Genomic DNA, 18,456 nt, shown 5'->3' with positions numbered 1-18,456 from the left:
CAGAGGATGAGATGGTTGGATGGCATCACCAACTCAATGGACATGAGTTTGAGTAGGCTCCGGGAGTTGGTGATAGACAGGGAAGCCTGGAGTGCTGCAGTCCATGGGGTCACAAAGAGTCGGACAAGACTGAGCAACTGAACTGAACTGACTCACAGGAAGGAGCCGAACCAGGAGCTCGGGATAATCACCCCACTTGCCAGGTGGGGAAACTGAGACCCGCATTTCCTCTGAAAACTCAGGAGAGGAAAACTTCCCACTCACTCTGCTCTAAACTACTGTCTCTAGCAGTGGCCCCACCCCGTGTGGGATCACATCTTTCTTCCTTGGGATTCTGTGCGTCTGCCCAGGCCTCCACTCTGAGGATGCTCAGGGTCTCCCCTTGCTCCTATCGCGACCTGGGGAATCCTGGAGCCCTGGGCTTCACCACCCTGGAACAGTCCTGGGGGGCTGTGGGGCGCTCCCCACCAGCCAAGAGGGCCTCTGCACTTGGGCTGACCCTGCCTGTCACTTTCTACCCCCTTTAAAGACACGTGCGCGCACGCGCGCACGTACTGACCCTCCTGGCAGCCCTCAATTTTGCTTTCTGCATTTCCAAGGTAACATGTACATCCCATGGAAAGACCCTCATCCTGCAACATTGAGACCCTGGGTATCAGCTCTCCATCCAAAGGGATTCTGCCACTTCCTAAGGACCATGGTGTTCTGGCCCAGGGACACCATGGTCAGAAGTTGAACACAGTCTCTGGTCTGCTCTGAGCTGCTCACTTTAGGATGAGAGGTGCAAGTGATAAATGTGCTTGGAAATTTGAAAAAAAAAAAAAACGAAAAAATCATTTCAGCGAGCAGTACGTGCTGTGAGAAGATTGTGGGAGAACACAGCATCGAGGGCTGGGGGGTTGGGGAGGGTCTTCCGACGTGACAGCTTCATATTTAAAGGAAGGGAATCCGAATGAGGGACAAATGAGAGCAAACACGCAGATACGCTGGATGTGGCAGGAAGTGCAGAGAGCATGGCGCAGAACCGAAAGTGGAAGACCGTACCGGAAGCTGAGAGAGCAGGAGGCGGAGGTGGGCTGGCAGTGAGGGGCCTGGCCGGGGACTGCTGCCCCTTGTCAGATGCAGAATGAGAGGCCTGGATGGGAACCCTGGGGCCCACACCTGCTGTGCTTCAGAAATCCCTGGGGAGCTGGTTAGACATGTGGATCCCTGGGACTTCCCTGGTGGAGCAGTGGCTAAGAATCTGCCGATGCAGGGGACATGGGTTCAATCCCTGGCCCGGGAAGATTCCACATGCTGAGGAGCAACTAAGCCCGTGTGCCACAACTACTGAGCCCAAGCTCTGGAACCCGTGCTCTGCAATAAGGGAAGCCACTGAAATGAGAAGCCCATGCACCACAAAGAAGAGTGGCCTCTGCTCAGTGCAACCAGAGAAAAACCTAGGGCAGCAATGAAGACCCAGTGCAGCCAATTAATTAATTAATTTAAAAAGAAATTCAGATCCCTGGGCCTTACCCCCCACCTATCCAGCAGAAGGTCCAAGGGCGAGGCCCTAGGGAATCTGTCTTTTAGCAAATTCAGGTTAGACAGCATCACCGACTCAATAGACATGAATCTGAGCAAACTCTGGGAGATAGTGGAGGACAGAGGAGCCTGGCAGGCTACAGTCCATGGGGTTGCAAAGAGTCAGACACCACTTAGCCACTGAACACCACCAACAACAACTAGATGGCCCTGGGCACAGCCAGGTTTGGGAAACACCAGATGGATCAGAGGTCCTCAACTTGGGGTGGTCTCCAGCGTGGGTCTCCGGAAACTGCAAGCCAAATTGTGTGTTTAGGGAGACCCGGTTCTCTGGATGGAGGCTCCAGGTTTCCATCTCAGCATCACAGAGCCCAGAGGGCCACACGATCAAGAACCTCTTACTCGGGCACAGCTGCAGTGCCTTGGCTAAAAGGAATTGGGCCGGGGATGGAGGGCTCAGCCACAAACTCCTTCAGTTCCTAGATGTACCTTTGCTGTGTAAGTAGGGGGCATCTGTTGTCCTTATCTGCCCAGCATCTGTTTCTGGGTGGTTGTTGTTCAGTGACTCAGTCATGTTCAATTCTTTTGTGACCCCATAGACTGTAGCCTGCCAGGTTCCTCTGTCCAAGGGATTTCCCAGGCAAGAATACTGGAGTGGGTTGCCATTACCTTCTTCAGGGGATCTTTCTGACCCAGGGATCAAACCCGAGTCTCCTGTGTTGGCAGATTCTTTACTTTTGAGCTACCTGGGAAGTCCCTCTTACTTGGACAAGTCCCAACTTTGAAGAACCACCTACAATACAGTGATTGTTTTAACTTTTTTATTGTGGAAATTTTCAAACATATACAAAAGTGAAAGGAGTAGTGTAATAAATCCCCATGAATCTATCGACTACCATCAAGAATTATCAACACCTGGCCAATGTCATCTCATCTATATCATTCTCTTGTCCTCTTTCCCTTTTTTTAAAACAGAAGGTCCTTGTTGGTTACTTATTTTAAACAGAGCAAGGTGTATATGTCAATCCAATGATTGTTTTAATGGCCCCAATTCTTCATTCTCTCCGGTATCCATAGAGGGCTTCCCTGGCGGCTCAGACGGTAAAGAATCCACCTCCCAATGCAGGAGACTCAGGTTCGATCTCTGGGTCAGGAAGATTCCCCCAAAGAAGGAAATAGCAACCCACTCCAGTATTCTTACCTGGAAAATCCCACGGACAGAGAAGCCTGGAGGGCTACAATCCATAGGGTCACAAAGAGTCAGACACGACTTAACAACTAAATAATAGCAACAACCTATATCCATGCCCTTGGCCATTATAACTCTGTGGTGCCCGCAACAGTGACTCCAGGCTCAGCTGCGTGATTTGCTTTGACCAATGAGATGTCAGCAAAGCAAACAGCCAGTGACCAGCATACCTGTGAGCCACCTAATATTTAGGCCCAAACAAATGTGGACCCGCAGACGATCAAGCTGAGCTTACAGCTGTCTGCCCCTGAGGTTCTGCTGTTACACAGCATCACTGTGGCAAGTGCTGACTGGCACAGCCCTCTTCCACTCTCAGGCCTCATGGTGGAGAGGAACCTGTCCTCATCTCCTGTGGTCAATCAATACCATCTACCCCTCTAGCCACGCCCGTCAGTTCAAGGACGCGGAGACACAGTCCCAAGCTGATCCAATGAGAACCGGCTCTGGGACTTTTGTTTGGAACCTTGGAGAGGATGATCTCTTTTGCCCCTGAAGTTACTGAAGGGACAGAAGGTTAAGCCCAAAGTTTTGGGGGATGTCCACAGGGGGAGAGTGGACTTGAGAATGAAGCTAACCCAGAGGAAGGCAGAGCCAAGGGCTGGAAAGAGAAATTCCCAGTTACACTGTGATCCAGCCTCGCCACAACCTGGACTTTTCTTAGGAGACTTTCTATCAAGAACCACCATAAATTCCTGTTTGTTTGTTTGTTTTTCTTAAGCCCATTTCAGGTGATTTTGTCTCTCATGTGGTGAGTCCTAGAGTCCTGCCTAATGGGTCACCTCCTTTAGGGATGTCCATCCAAGCCCCCACCCATCCCCCTGGCTTGAAGCTCTGCTTGCTCTCCTCTCTTCACAGGACGGGCTTGTGTAGATCCTACACCCCCCACTCCCGGACAGAGCAAACGGGATCAGCCATCAAGGCTGCCACAGGCACCACGCCGTCCAATCAGATTCTTTCTCAAGACTGAAGCGATAGCCATGGAAACAAGGAGCTGGGACTCCAATCACATGAGCAGCAGAGCTCTGGCCTAGAAGTTGCAAACTGGTGGGACACAGTCTGCTCACCCCTTATAAGTGTTAGGCCCAGTCCTGCAGAGCACACTTCTTATTAACTGAATTCATTGCCAAATTTCAACCATTACTTGGAGGGCTGATAAAATGGACAACTTTTGGTCCCACGGGGTCCCCCTTTCTCCAATAATAATGGGCACTGGAGCTGAACAGTAGCTGCCCCTTTAGGGGGGCAGCCGTTCCCAGTTCCCCACTGGCCCCTCCATTCCCCAAACTCTCTTTGGTTTCCAGTCTGGCCTCAGAAGGATTTTAGTCAGTGACTCTGGACCTGCAGGAAGATTATCAGCTCTGGCCTCCAGGAGCGCAGATAGTTCTGGCTCTGACTTCCAAGGCCTTTGCCTGGATTTTGTAGGCAGCACCATCCTCCTTAAAAAAAAGAAAGAAAGAAAGAAACCCTATCCTTAAGTGGGTTTGAGTCTGCTCCTGTCAGTTCGGACCACTGATGGCCCCACAGGAAACAGAGGCCTGAGGTCACAATATCCCCACAAGGTTCCAAGTTTGGCCCCAGGATTTAAACAGGATGACTGCATGAACCCCCTTAGCCCCTTACAGCACCCCCACTGAATACCTCTTCTCAGAAGCAGAACAGGGAAGGGAAGAGGGAAGAAAGGACATCTGACAAGTCCAAGGCAACAGCAGGCACAGAACCGGGGGCCTCCTGCTGCACACAAGAGTCCTGAGAAGGTCCTAGAACCCCACATGCATTCCACACATATTCACCGAATCCTCACTCAAAGCCAGTATTATGTAAAACGCACCAAGTCTTGCCCCCATGAAGACAGCATTCGAGCAAGGGAGAGACATAATAAAGATAAATGGAAACAGAAATAGAGTCACAGAGGTAGAAAACAAACTTGATTATCAAGGGGGGGAAGGGGGAGAGATAAATTTAGAGGTTGGGATGGACATATGCATGTGTGCGTGCTAAGTTGCTTCAGTCGTGTCCAACTCTGTGTGACCCCATGGACTGTAGCCTGCCAGGCTCCTCTGTCCATGGGATTCTCCGGGCAAGAATACTGGAGTGGGTTGCCATTTCCTTCTCCAGGGGATCTTCCCGACCCAGGGATTGAACTCCTGTCTCTTTATCTCTTACATCTCCTGCAGTGGCAGGCAGGCTCTTTACCACTAGCGCCACCTGGGAAGCCCTGGATGGACATATACCCACTACTATATATAAAGTAGATAACTAACAAGGACCCACTGTATAGCACGGGCAAGCCTACTCGATACTCTGTAATGGCCTATATGGGAAAAGAATCTTAAAAAGAGGGGAGATATGTACATGTGTAACTGATTCACTTTGCCATACACCTGAAACTAACACAACAGTGTAAATCAACTATACTCCAGTGAAATTTTTTGAAAGAAAGGAAGGACAGAAATAAATGAGTGATAGGTAGTGGGTAAGACAATAATTAGAGTGATGGGGGAATAAATGGGGGAGGTGTTTGGAGGTCGTGAGGTCACTATATAGACCACATGGTCTGGGAAGGTGGTCTGGGACCATGTCCACTGAGAAGAGGACATCTGAGCAGAGCCCTGCCTGAGAAGGGAGGGACCCTGGCAGGTACCTGGAAAAGAGTTCCCACATTAAACGAGCAGCAAGTGCCAAGGCCCTGAGGCAGGAGGGCCTTGGCCTGTTGGAGGACCAGCAAGGAGGCTGGTGTGGCCAGGGCAGAGCAATTTTGGGGAGAGATGGTCAGAGAGGCACGAGGGGCAAATTTCAAAGGGCCCACAGGGCTTGGAGGATGCCTGGCTGTAACCAAGTGAGACAGGATGCACGGGAGGGCCCTGCGCAGAGGAGGGACTCGGATTTAACAGGATTCCTCTGGCTGCCAGATGGAGAACAGACAGGCGGTGGGGACCAAGGGCAGGAGCCCAGGGAGGGGTGACTGCCCTAGTCCAGGGGAGAGATGCCAGGGCAGAGCTGGTCAGGACATGGTCAGGTGGGGGCTGGAGTCTAAATGAAGAGCAGGCAGGATTTGCCCATGGATGAGACGTGGGATGTGAGAACGCGAGGCACCAAGGAGGACCCCAAGGCTTGGGGCCTGGGTAGATGGGGGAGAGCGGATGGTGGGGGGTGGGGGGGGGTGGACCACAGGAAGAGGCAACTGCCACCCCCACAGGAACCTGGGCCCAGTGCTGATGGACCTGCCAAGTTTTTGAGAAAAGCCATCAGTCTGGTTGTTTCTGTGAAGTGTCTCAATTTTCAAACACTGGCAACTTATTCAAAGATGCTGAAAACACTGCAGGGCCAAGAAAACAGATGGACAGGGTCTTCCCTGGTGGTCCAGTGGTTAAGGCTCCGCACTTCTACTGCAAGGGGCGAGAGTTCGATCCCTATGCCACGCAACCAAAAATACATAAATAAACCAAATATACCTATTTTTTAAAAAATGGACAGTTTGAAGGTGACCCAAGGGCCACACGTCCACAGCCTCTAACCCAAGGTCAGATGACCACAAGCTCCATTAGTGAGTGATTGCTGTATACCAGCCAAGCATCTGTGTTATCCACCTGAACTCCAAGGACACAATCGTGAGGCAGATATCATCATCATCTTGTCCCAGCCAAGGAAACTGAGGCCCAGAGAGGGCAAGCCCCTGCCAGAGGTCACACAGTATATGAGTGGTGGCTTAGGGGCTGAAGCCTGGACAGTGCAACCACAAGGCCTGTGGTCACAGGGTGCTCTGCCGCCTCCATCATGCAGACAAAAACCAAAATGAAACATTCATTTTACACACAAGGAAAGACAAGGCCAGAGAGTGTGTGACTTGTTTAAAGTCCCTCTGCAAGCTGGCACTGGAGGCTGGACTCGAACCCGGGACTCAGGACAACTGGCACAGTGCTCTTCCCAACAAGGCCTCTGGGAGGCGCCGGGGGAGCCTGTATTAACTGGGGTGGGGGAGATGGGGCACAGCATGGCACAGCAGACAAGGGCCAGGCTCTGGGGCCTCCTGCATATCACAGCTCTGCCACCTGGAAACTGTGTGGCCTTGAACCAATCACTTTCCCTCTCTGTGCCTCAGTTTCCTCATTGGGCATAACCACGGCACCTACTTCACAGGGTTCTTATGGGAGCCAAAGGAAGTAACACATGGGGGGCCCAAGCCACCCCCTTCAAAGTGCAGCTCTTCACCCATCAGCTGCTCCTGGCCTGTGTAATACTACACTGATGTATTCCCAAGCACTGGAAGCTCCAGGCTGGAGACACCACAGGCCCCCTTATACTTGTGAAAACAGAGCAGCACAGTGTAAGGGGCAGACAGAGGGGCTGAGGCTTCTGCAGAAATGAAGGGGAAGAAAGAAGGCATGGGGTAGCAGGGGGCTTCTCCTTCCCAGCAAGGGTCCCACCCCACGCTCACTGGTGAGCATAATGAGGGGCAGGTGGAGCAGAAACCTCAGCAGAAGGGGAGGGGTCCCCGGCCAGCCCCCTGCTTCACTGCAGCATAAGAAGACACTTGGAGCCTGGCAGAGAACTGCACCCAGAAAACAACAGTTACAACAACCGAAATCCATCCCACAAAAGGTGATGGAACCCCACTACGTGCCAGCACTGGGGACCAGTGTGGAGAGCCCAGATAAACTCAAGCCCCACCTGCACAGAGCCCATGGACCACACATGAAACAAACAAGGAACACTAAGCAAAGGTCGATGGTGGTGAGCGGCTAGAAATCAACAGGAAAAGTGTGGGGAGATCAATGTTGAATCAGGTATGGGAGAGAGCTGATTTCAAGAAGCTTCGGGAAACAGGAGCTTCCCTGGTGCTCCAGTGGCTAAATCCATGCTCCCAAAGCAGCGCACCCAGGCTTGATTCCTGGTCAGGGAACTAGATCCCACATGCATGTGTTCTTAGTAACTCAGTTGTGTCTGACTCTTTGCAACCCCATGGACTGTAGCCTGCCAGGCTCCTCTGTCCATGGGCTTCTCCAGGCAAGAATACTGGAGTGGGCTGCCATGCCCTCCTCCAGGGGATCTTCCCGGCCCAGGGATCGAACCCGTGTCTCTTATGTCTCCTGTGTTGGCAGGCAGGCTGTTTACCACTAGCGCCACCTGGCAAGCCCAGATCCCACATGCCACAATTGAAAGATCCAACATGCTGCAACAGTGCAGCCAAATAAATAAATTTTTTTTTAATTGCTGAAACAGCCTTTGTGGCCATCTGCTGGAAGAGCCTTCCAGGCAGAAGGGAGGACCAGTGCAAAGGCCCTGAGGCTGCGTTTATCTGGTGTTGGGGGCCAGTGCAGCAGAAGTCAGGGACCAGTGTGGGAAGGAGAGGACCCAGAGAGCTGGGGGAGGCTGAGGGCCACCCTCATGCGGGGCCTCAAGCTTCGGGGACCATGTGGCTTTGACTCTAAGTGAGAAGGGGACTGTCAGAGGGCCTATGCAAAGGAGGGACAGGATCCAATGATTACTCAGTTGCAGAGTGGACAGGGACGGGCAGGAATGGGGGCAATCATGGAACAGGTGCAGAAGTCCACAGGAGAGACACACATTACGGCTCAGACAAGGGGGCAGCACAGAAGTGACCAGGCATCCCACACCCAACAGGTGCCCAGCACATCCCTTCACTGTTTCACTGAATCCTTACTCCTTGAGCAGCTGCTAGTTGCTCTGATCCCCATAAACCCCATTCTACAGGCCAGTAAACTGAGGCCCTTGCCCAAACCACAGGGCTATAAAGAGGCATCGTGAGGCATCCATCCTTCCTGGACCTTGTCCACCCATGACAGTGGACAGAATGGGTCTAGAGTCAGGACACCAACCATCCTGCTTCTCCTTCCCCTGACTCAGATCTCCCTGCTCGCCGGCCACCCCAGTCCCACTTCCCTCCAGACACCCTCACAAGCCCCCCTAGACCTGGCCACCCCGTCAATCCTCCGGAGTCACCCTTCTCCTGAGGCTCAAACACACACTCCCCGAGCCGAAGTCAAACATTACCTGTGCTCCCGTCAGCGCAGCCTCCTTCCTGCCACCCCCTCCCGCCCACCGCCAGACCTTCCCTCATCACTCTTCCAGGCCTTTCTCTGCCGCCCCTCCCACCCCAAGGGCCACGTCTGCACCCATCCGCGCCTTCCGAGCATCTCAGCCAGAAGATAAATCCAATTTGGGGTAATTCTGTGTTGAGGCCATGCTTCCCTGTCTGCCTGTTGAAGGAGGCTGATGCTCCTTCTTAGAGGAAAGAGAAAAGCGTCCTTTGTGCCGGGTCTGGGGAGATTGTGTCTGTTCAGGACAGGCTGCAGTTTTCTTTGTGAACCCTGTAGATTTTTTTTTTTAGTGTGGGAAAAGGGGCTTATTAGATTTCCCTGTGGCTGCCCAGAGTGGGGAGAGGTTTTTACCCTGAGCACAGAAAGAAATTACCGAACAGGCGTTTGAGAGGAAGGAACATTTAACAGCTGCCTCTCATGGAGAGGTTAGGATTTCGTGGTTGGTGTTTTCACTGGAGTGAACATAAAATCCAGAGAAAGGAAGAAAACCTTTGCTGTAGCTTCATGGTGGGAGGGAAGGAAGTTGGTTGGCCATGTTCTGCGTGGAGAGTAGGATTTTGTTCCTGGGGGGTGGGCGGGAGGGGTGTGTTAGGGTGTTTTTTCCCCCCTCTCTAAGTAGAAAGAAATTTTAAAATGGTCGCAGAACCCAGAAGGAAGGTTGTCATAGCAACAAAAGTTTGAGGCCAGGTACCTCCTGACACCCTTTCAGTACCACAGCGGTGGAGGGGTAGAATCTGGGCACCATAGGATCTGCTGGGAAAATCATCCAAGTTTGGCTCAGACTTCCCAATTTTCTCACCAACAGTGACAGGCTGATAACTATTTTCCAAGCTCCCAGGGAGGAAAATTGTGATTTTCTGGGAGGGGCAATCGCTAACCAACAGTGATTAAGAGGAAAGAGAAAAACTGTGGGTTTGTTTTATTTACCCAACAAACTAACCATTCACGTGTTTACTAAGAAAGGACTGCCGTTGAGGGTCTGTGCTGAGCCCTCTCTGAAACTGCCCCTTTCTCCGACCCCCAACTGCACGGTTCTCTTTGATCACTTCATCTGGATTCCTTTCTGCCCCAGGAAGACAGCTCAGGCCCCCTCATCAGGTGTGAGGCCAGACAAGAACCTCTCTTAACTTCAAACTCCTCATCTGAAAAATGGGCACCATAGAAGTGCCTGCTGTGCAAGGGTGTTCAACAAGATTTCGCAGGTGAGATGTTTTCACAATGCCTGGTACACATCAAGGGCTCAATAATTGTGAGCTAGTATTGTTTTCAATTTTTTTAATTAACATTCCTTAAAGCTTAAAGAATTTAAACATCCTGTGTGGGGCTATGCATATACATATTGCTGATTCACTTTGTTGTACAGCAGAAACTAACACACTGTAAAGCAACTATACTCCAATCAAAAAATCCCTAACATCTTGTGTCAAGCCCTGAATGAGCCGCATGGATGAGCTACAGGGAAATAACAGCAACAGTTTGGGGCGTGACCTTCAGGAAGAGGCCTGGAGGGACCTCCAACAATTGAGAGGCTAAGCTGGCCAGTGAAGACCCTGGTACTTCATGGAGCAGAGACGGGACCACGCCACCGCCAGGCACAGTGTTGGATCTGAATGTGTACACAAAAGAAGGAGCAGGTGGTCTGAGAGTTTCCATGAGGAGAAACGTGGTGAGAGGCACAGGTGAAGCGTGGGGAGGGACTTCTACCCCCAAAAGGGTGCAGATCCTTTCCAGGATAAGGCATTCCGGGGCCTCTGTGGGAGAGGGCTAGGATGAGTGGAAAGCAGGGGATTTTAGCCAAGATGTCTTTTAAGGTTAATTTATTATTATTATTATTATTATTACATCCCAGAGTAAAATACTCATGTCCTGAGTGCACGCCAGAAGTAAGTCTGATGGGGTGAAACTGGTCAGGGCATGACCCTATTCAGATGGTCTTTGGCAAGCAGCCAGTATCAAGCAAGTGGTGCCATAAAAGTTCAGTGGGCCACCCCCAGAGGCGAGACAGAGCAGGCAGCACCCCGGGAAACCTCCAGTCCATGGTCCCGAGGCCTCATGCAACATTTATCCTGCCAATAGGTACTGAAGACCTTCTATGCACTAGACAATACCCAGAGACTGGGCATGGCAATGAAAAAGATGGCTAGGGCCCTGCCCTCATAGAGTGCCAGCCTATGGGACCAGGGACAAGAAGCTGGTGGCCGAAGGCATGCCCCCAGAAAACTTCAGGTTGTGCCACGTGTGATGGGGGAGATAGAAGTGGCAATGAGCTATCAAAGATGGGAAGATTCTGCCTCCAAAGGGGGGCAGGGAGGTCTTCTCTGCAGGGGACCCTGCCAGGAAGTCCCCCTGGAGCAGAGGAGGAGCCAGCCAGGGAAGACAAGGGAAAGGGCATTCCCTGCAGGGACTGCAGCCTCCCTGGGTTTATTTCACACCTTCTTCCCTCTGTCCTTTCAACCAGTCAGGCCAAAGCCTAACTCAGGGCAAACTGGAGGTTTGTGGCCCACTCCTGTCTCCGTGTGACTGCACACATAGCCCACGTTGACATCTGAGAGCTAAGCGACAGATGGAGAGTTTTAACCTTGGGGAGAGAGGTCAATTCACTCAAGAGGGTCCCCTCACCTGAACTTGGAGCAACATCCTCTCCAGCGTCCGGGAGGTTCCGGGTGGTGTGGATCAGCGTCCCCAGCATGGGGCCCAGGGGCCTGCCCTGGCCTCGCTGCCTGCCTCGGGGACCCTTATTCCCCTCGGGGACCCTTATTCCAGCCCTGGCCGCCTCCTGCGGGTACAGGCAAGGGTGCGAGGCCAAGCGCGCAGCTGGATCTGTCTTCTGAAAAGTCACCCCCTTCCCCCACAAACCTCACCCTCCCCCCCGCCCCCCGCCTCAATTTTGATCGGATCCTCCCCAGGCTGTCCAGCTTTCCCGCCTGCCTTCTCTGCCTCCCGCCTCATCTTCTCCCCGGACGGGGGGCCTGACGCGAAGCGTTCCTTGCCCCTTGCAGGGAACCAACCGGACTGCCCCCACTGCTCACTCCCCAAACCCGGGCTGGGAGCCGATGAGCGCGGGTTGGAAATGGGGTGCGGGGAAGAATGACCTCCTGGGCTCCGGGCTCTGTGGATCTGCGGTGGGAGGGGGCAGCTGATAGCAACAGTCCCTGCAGCAACACCCCCACCACCCCGGGAGGGACGGGGGCAGCCAGAGCCCCGCGAAGGGAAAGCGGGGAAGGGGCGAGCGTGAAGATGAGTTCTGGCGCGGAAAGGAACGCGCGCCCCGCCGACCGGCAGCCGGGGCTGGTGGCCGGGAGACGCGCCTCCCCAAGGCGCGGCGACGTCCCCCGCCCCCCACTAAAGGCGCCTGGCGCTCGGAAGGGGCAGGAGCTTCTCTTGAACCTTGAAACGGTGGAGAGTCCCGAAAGCACAGCATCTTACAGACACCACCACCACACCATCCGGCAACCTGCCCACCGCGCTCCCCGCGCCCGAACGCTGGGCCGGCCGAGCCTGCGGAGCGCGGGGCACGGCGTCCTAGCGGCGGCGCGGGGCCCCCAGCCCCGGCGCGAGGAGGGAGCGCGCAGCCCTGGGGGAGCTGGGAGCCGAGCCCCGGGGCTCCGCCGCTCACTCACCGAGCCCGCCGAGCTCCTCCTCGCACGAGTACCAGATGCCGGTGTGGAAATTCCTGAAGAGGAAGCGGTCGTCTCCCGTCTCCCAGCTGTAGAGCGCGCCGCCAGGGGGGCCGTTCCCGGCGGCGGGGGCGGCGGGGACGGCGGGGGCGGCGGTGCCGTTGGCCGTGGCGTTGGCGCCCGAGTTGGGGCAGTTGGCGCTCCCGCCCTGGCCGCAGCCCGGCTTGGGCACCCGCTGCGTGCCCTGGCACCAGTGCGTGGTGAGGAAGGCGGTGGTGGCGAAGAGCAGCGCCAGCAGGTTCAGGGCCACGGCCAGGAGCGCTCGGCCGCGGCGGCTCGTCTTCATGCCGCCCGCGCCGCCGGGACCGCGCCGCCGGGGAGCTCCGCGCGCGAAGTTGGCAGCCGGCGCCCCGCGTCAGCGGCCGCTGCCCGCCGCGCCCCGGGGCTCGGGCGCCTGCGATGGGCGGCGGCGGACGCGGCGCGGGCCCATGACCCGCCCCCCTACCCCGGGGGTGGGGGCGCGGCGCGCGGGGGGCGCGCGGGGAAACGCGGGGGGCGGGCGGCGGAGCGGCTCCGGCGCGCCCGGAGCCCGGAGCGCGAGTGCACCTCGGCGAGGAGCCGCGGGCGCCTGGCAGCGGCCACGGCGCAGGGACGCGCGCCCCTCCGTGGGGAGACACCTGCAGGCGGCCGGAGACGCTGTTCTGGCTCCCGCCCTCACGGGGAGAGGGGGCGCCCCTCGCCGAGCGCGGGCGGAGGGGGGCCCGGCAGAGAAGGGGCGGCGTGGAGACACCCGCACCCGAGTGAAGGGTCTGAAAAGCAAGAGTGCCAGAGAGGCGCTCTCGGAGAAAGAGGGAGGTGAAGCCACAAAACCAGCCGGGAGGGGTCATCTCGCGCAGGAACCGAAGAAGTCCCGCCCTCTAGAGAGAAGAGCAAGCCTGCTGGGGTCCCCACGAAGAACAGGGGCCCGCAGCACCCTCGCCCCAAGAGGGAACCCCAGGAAGGATCCCCAAAGAGTTTGAGCTGCAGAGTTTTGGGTTTCACACACCAAGGAAGCTGCTGGACCCACTGGGACGGATGCTTCATTACTGATTCTGGAGTTACAGGACCTATCAGGAGGGGTACCTCGCCAGGCACTAGTCTTAAGGGCTTATGCTTCCCCTGGGGGTCTCTCTCCCATGGAGATTTTGGTTGTATGAACCAACAGGACAGGCTAGCCCAGCAGAATGAAGCCTCCCTATCAAGGCATGGAACTGCCAGGAATGAACCACACAAGGTGCCCAGGTGTTAGATACAGAAATGGAGCTTCCCCTCGCAGGCCATCCCCACCCAGCCCAGATCCTTAGCAGTATGACCCAAGGAGATACCATGCCAGACAGGAACCTGTTGCAGTTATCAGACAGGGGTGCCCCCACAGAGGCTGCCAACCCAGAATCTTCAAGTTTGGGGATGGACAGAAAGGTCAAGAATACTGACTTTGGAGGTCAGGCAACCCTGGGGCTTGACCACCTGTGGGCTCTGAACCAGTTACCAAACCTCTCTACTTCCCTATCTATTTTACAAAGGGGGGGAGGAGGAACAGGGAGGAATACTGGGCTGTTGTGATGAGATTGTGCCTGCAGAAAGCACTTGGCATATAGTAGGTGCTCAGTAAATGCTGCCCAGTATTATTAACGGACTTCCCAGGTGGCGCTAGTGGTAAAGAACTCGCCTGCCAATGAAGACACAGGTTCAGTCCCTAGGTGGGGAAGATGCCCTGGAGGAGGGCATGGCAACCCACTCCAGTATTCTTGCCTGGAGAATCCCCGTGGACAGAGAAACCTGGTAGGCTACAGTCCTTGGGGTCACAAAGAGTTGGACATGACTGAGGCAACTTAGCACACATTATTATTAACATCTGAACCAAGATCATCAGATCAAATTTGCACAGACCTTCTCAGGATCTCTTGTGCAAGGTGGGATGGCTGACTGTGAGCACTCCTTCTGCACCTCTGCTCTCAGATAACCACATTCCCAGAACCTTGGCCACACTGTACAGCACACGGTGCCCAGACGCCCGGGCACTGTGCAACAATGTGCAACAGTGAGGTGCATGCTGCTTGCAAGAGCTCATTTGAATTCCTCCCAAGCTGAGAACGGCTCTCACAAGCCCCAGCTCGTGGAGTGGCAGGACTTGCAGAATTCAAGGTTAACGGATTATGAATTGCCTCACTCTGGTGAGTGAGCCCCTGCTCCCTGGAAGCTGCTGCTACTCTGCCTGGGGGTAGGTGAGAGTAATTGTGGGCAACGTTCCTGGCAGGAACCCTGTATGAAGGATGGCCAAGGGTCCCCAGACTTGTTTATTAGATCCCTTTTCTGGCCTTAGGCAAGGCGTTCCCAACTATTTTGAGAAGGAGGACTTCCATTCAATAATGGTGGCATTGAGAATATTGGTCGACAGAGAAAATAAATCATGGCCAGGCAGCTAAAAGGAATTCAGTAGCGCTTTTAAATGGCTGTACAATATTCATCAGAGGAGCATCTGTACACATTTGAAAATCAATTCCTTGGATGTTGGCTTGAGACAGTGGCACGTGCATATGTGCAGGACTCAGGGACCTAGAGGCTGGGAACCCTGTCGCGGTTGTCCAAAGCGAGGAGAGCCCAGGGGACATATGTCTCCGAGACCACACTCTCTTAAGATACACCTAGAGAAAGCACAGAGGGGTCTGATATTTCCATCTAAGATATTCTTCCGTTATCCTTGGATACAGCACCAAGGAGAAAAGAGCATGATGGCATTAATGAGTATGTTGGAGAGTCAGCAGGCGTCATGAGCTTGGGAGAACAACAAGGCAGGGAGGTGCAGAGGTGAGGGTAGCAGGTTGTGGCTTTAAATCAGGGCTGCAAGGAGATCTCAAGGGAAGGTGACGTGGGAGCAAAAGTTTGAAGGAAGGTGGAGCTGGCTGTGGAGACATCCCAGGAAAAGAGGTTCCAGGAAGAAGGAGCAGCCAGTGCAAAGGCCCTGGGGTAGGGGATAACTGAGAGAGCGGCATGGTCAGAGATGAGGGGGCAGGGGAAGAGTAGAGAGGAAACGGCGGGGGGTGGACAGGTCATGGTACGTGGAGTCTGTTACAAGGACTCCAGCATTTACCTGAGTCGGGAGGGAGCCTGGGAGGTTCTGAGCAGAGGAGAGATGTCTGCTCAGAGTATAATAGGACCACTCAGGATGCTGGATTAAGAAGGAAGAATTCCCTGGTGCCCTAGTGGTTACAACTCTGTGCGCCCAAAACACAGAGTGGGGCAAGGGTTCAATCCTTGGTTGAGGAACTAAGATCCTGAAAGGCCCTGCAATGTGACCAAAAAAAATAAATAAATTATGGGAAAAAAAGAGGTCAAGAAAGGAGCAGCTGGGGGCTAGTGAGTGAAAACGGGCAAGTAAGGCCAGTGGCCCAGACCATGCAGTGACGATAGGGCTCTGCATCTATTTCAATTTTAGAAACAGATCCTGGGACTTCCCTGGTGGTCCAGTGGTTAAGATTTCACCTTCCAGGGCAGAGGATGCGGGTTCAGACCTTGTAGCCAAATCCCACATGCCTTGTAGCCAAAATAAAAAAACGCTATAAAACAGAAACAATATTGTAACAAATTTAATAAAGACTTTTAAAACGGTCCACATCCAAAAAAAAGCAGTTCCACTAGGATCTGAGATGGGATGCATAAGACGCCTTCGAGGTGTTTGGCAGGAGGTCCTGGGGGAACAGCATCTCGTCATGGGTGGGGCAGCTGAGTTGGAAACGCTGGGGGCAGGAGTAGTTCCACAGTTCTCACTGATTTTGTCCCAGGCCTTGCACTCAAAGTAGTCTGGGGGCTTCCTGGGTGGCACGGTGGTAAAGAATCTGCCTGCCAACGCAGGAGATGCAAGAGACACAGGTTAGATCCCTGCGTCAGGAAAATCTCCTAGAGTAGGAAATGGCAACCCATTCCAGTATTCTTCCTTGAAAAATTCTATGGACAGAGGACCCTGGCAGGCTATAGTCCATAGGGTCACAAAGAGTCAGACATGACTGAGCAACGCACACGCACGCGCACGCGCACGCACACACACACACACACACACACACACACACACACACACACACACACACACACACACACGCTTGCACTCAAAATGAAGATGGAACAAGGGGATAGAGTCTGTGCCACTGGAGGGAGCCGCTGCTTGGGTCTACACTCCCTTCCTTAAATAAAACCAAACTCAAGAACAAGCACCTTGAATAGGATTTATCCTCAAATAGGGATGCAGTTGGAATTACCCTGGGAATGGACAGGTGTTAAAGAAAAATTATTCATGACACTTGATAAGGCAGTAAAGCAGCCTTTATTCAGGGACGGCTGCAAAAGGAGTTCTGCCCCAGGAGAGAAATGAAGCTCAACTCTGAATACAAGAACAATAGAGGATTTAGAGCCAAGGAGGGTGGGGGGTCAGCAGATGGAGGAAACCTGAAGGCTGGAGGGATTCTGGCTAAAGTGACTCGACAAGATTCCTGCTAAAGAAGACTAAGAGCTCCAGAGCGGGGAATGAGGGGCTTGATCAGGTTTCGAGGATGAGGGATTCTTGCTAAACTAAGCCAGTAGGATTCTTGCTAAAACTGATGTAGGCAGGCCAAGGACAGGACCCAAGGTCAGGGCCAATAGCTGAGAAGAGAGCTCAGAGGAGCCTGATTCGGGTTTGGCGGAGAAGAGGCTTTGTCTGGGTGTGGTGGGGGTGGAGCTTGTTTATGAGGCCAGAAATGTAGGCCCATACCCCTGTCCCCTCCTCTTTATTTTTTTATTTGGCTGCACATGGCCTCTTCCATCTTCGTTGTGGCATGCAGGATTATTTTTGGTTGCGGCATGAGAACTCTTAGTGGAGGCATCTAGTTCCCTGATCAGGGATGGAACCCAGGCCCCCAGCATTGGGAGCATGGAGTCTTAGCCCCTGGACCACCAGGGAAGTCCCCTGTTCTCTCCTCCTTAGACAGCGTCAAGGACGCTGTCTCCCAGGACCACCAACCAGGGATTGGACCCAGCCCACGGCAGTGAAAGCACCGAGTCCTAAGCACTGGTTGTTGTTGTTCAATTGTGTACGACTCTCTGTGACCCCACGGACTACAGCCCGCCAGGCTCCTCTGTCAATGGGATTTCCCAGGCAAGCACTCTGGAGTGAGTTGCCACTGGACAGCCAGGCAATTCCCCAGTGCCTCTGCCGGCCCCAGGACAGAGTCTACGTGCCCAAGTTTGCCTTTGCAGGTCCTAGGTGGCTGGGCCTGCCTGGCCCACATCACTCTGAGCCCTCTGGGCTCAGACGGGCCCCCAGGCCCCCCCTACCTCCCTCCCTCCGCCTGGATGGCCTTGCTGTGCTTACCCTGTGTGTTCCTCCAAGTGTGGTCACACATCGCTCCACACACGGCAGAGCCTTCCCTGGCCCCGCAACCCACCATCCGGCCCTTGTCACCGCTCCTCCGAGGTGTGATGTCTGTGTTCACACTCCTCTCCCCAACAGGCCCTGGATGGGAGCGGTGTCCCTCAAGGTCACCCCCACCAGCAGCCTGCAGGCCAGGTTTGGCCCATGAGCTTCTTTTGTTTGGCCTGGATGAAATTGGCCTCCACAGGGTGTTAAATTTTCATGAGTGGCCAACATTCAGTAATCATGATTTCACATAAAAAACCTAGGCTTCCAGCTTCTTTTGCAAGATCAAATTACCTGCTGACACCGGACCTGCATTTTTGCCTGGAAACTATTGGCAAATGTCCCCACAGAGGAAGTCCTCAGGGGCCACAGGCCCACTAGGTGCTTCCATCTTAGGGATACCTGTGGGGGGCATTCAAATTTGAGAACCTGGAGTCAAGGCTCCAGACATTTTGGATAACACCCATCTATGGTGCTAAAAGTTAGGTGATGGTTACTGTCAGGAGGAGGCATAGTGGCTAGGAGAGGCCCTGGGGTGGAGGGAGGGGGGCAGGGGAGGGTTGGGGGAGCAGAAGGTAG

General features: G+C 54.2%; 1 protein-coding gene across 3 annotated transcripts in view; it reads right to left on the bottom strand.

Annotated features, from left to right (window-relative positions):
- Positions 1–12,795, bottom strand: part of GSG1L (GSG1 like) — a 252,677-nt gene extending 239,882 nt beyond the window's left edge. For all 3 annotated transcript variants that reach the window (XM_068969307.1, XM_068969308.1, XM_068969309.1), the window contains exon 1: positions 12,453–12,795. In XM_068969307.1, the coding sequence (XP_068825408.1) occupies positions 12,453–12,795 (343 nt within the window). The remainder of the gene's footprint in view (positions 1–12,452) is intronic.
- Between the last annotated feature and the right edge of the window lie 5,661 nt (positions 12,796–18,456).

This window comes from Capricornis sumatraensis, chromosome 3 (genome assembly GCF_032405125.1).
Source record: "Capricornis sumatraensis isolate serow.1 chromosome 3, serow.2, whole genome shotgun sequence".
Lineage (NCBI taxonomy): Eukaryota > Metazoa > Chordata > Mammalia > Artiodactyla > Bovidae > Capricornis > Capricornis sumatraensis.
Note: the sequence above shows the minus strand (reverse complement) of the source record. Positions and strands in the feature narration are given on the sequence as shown.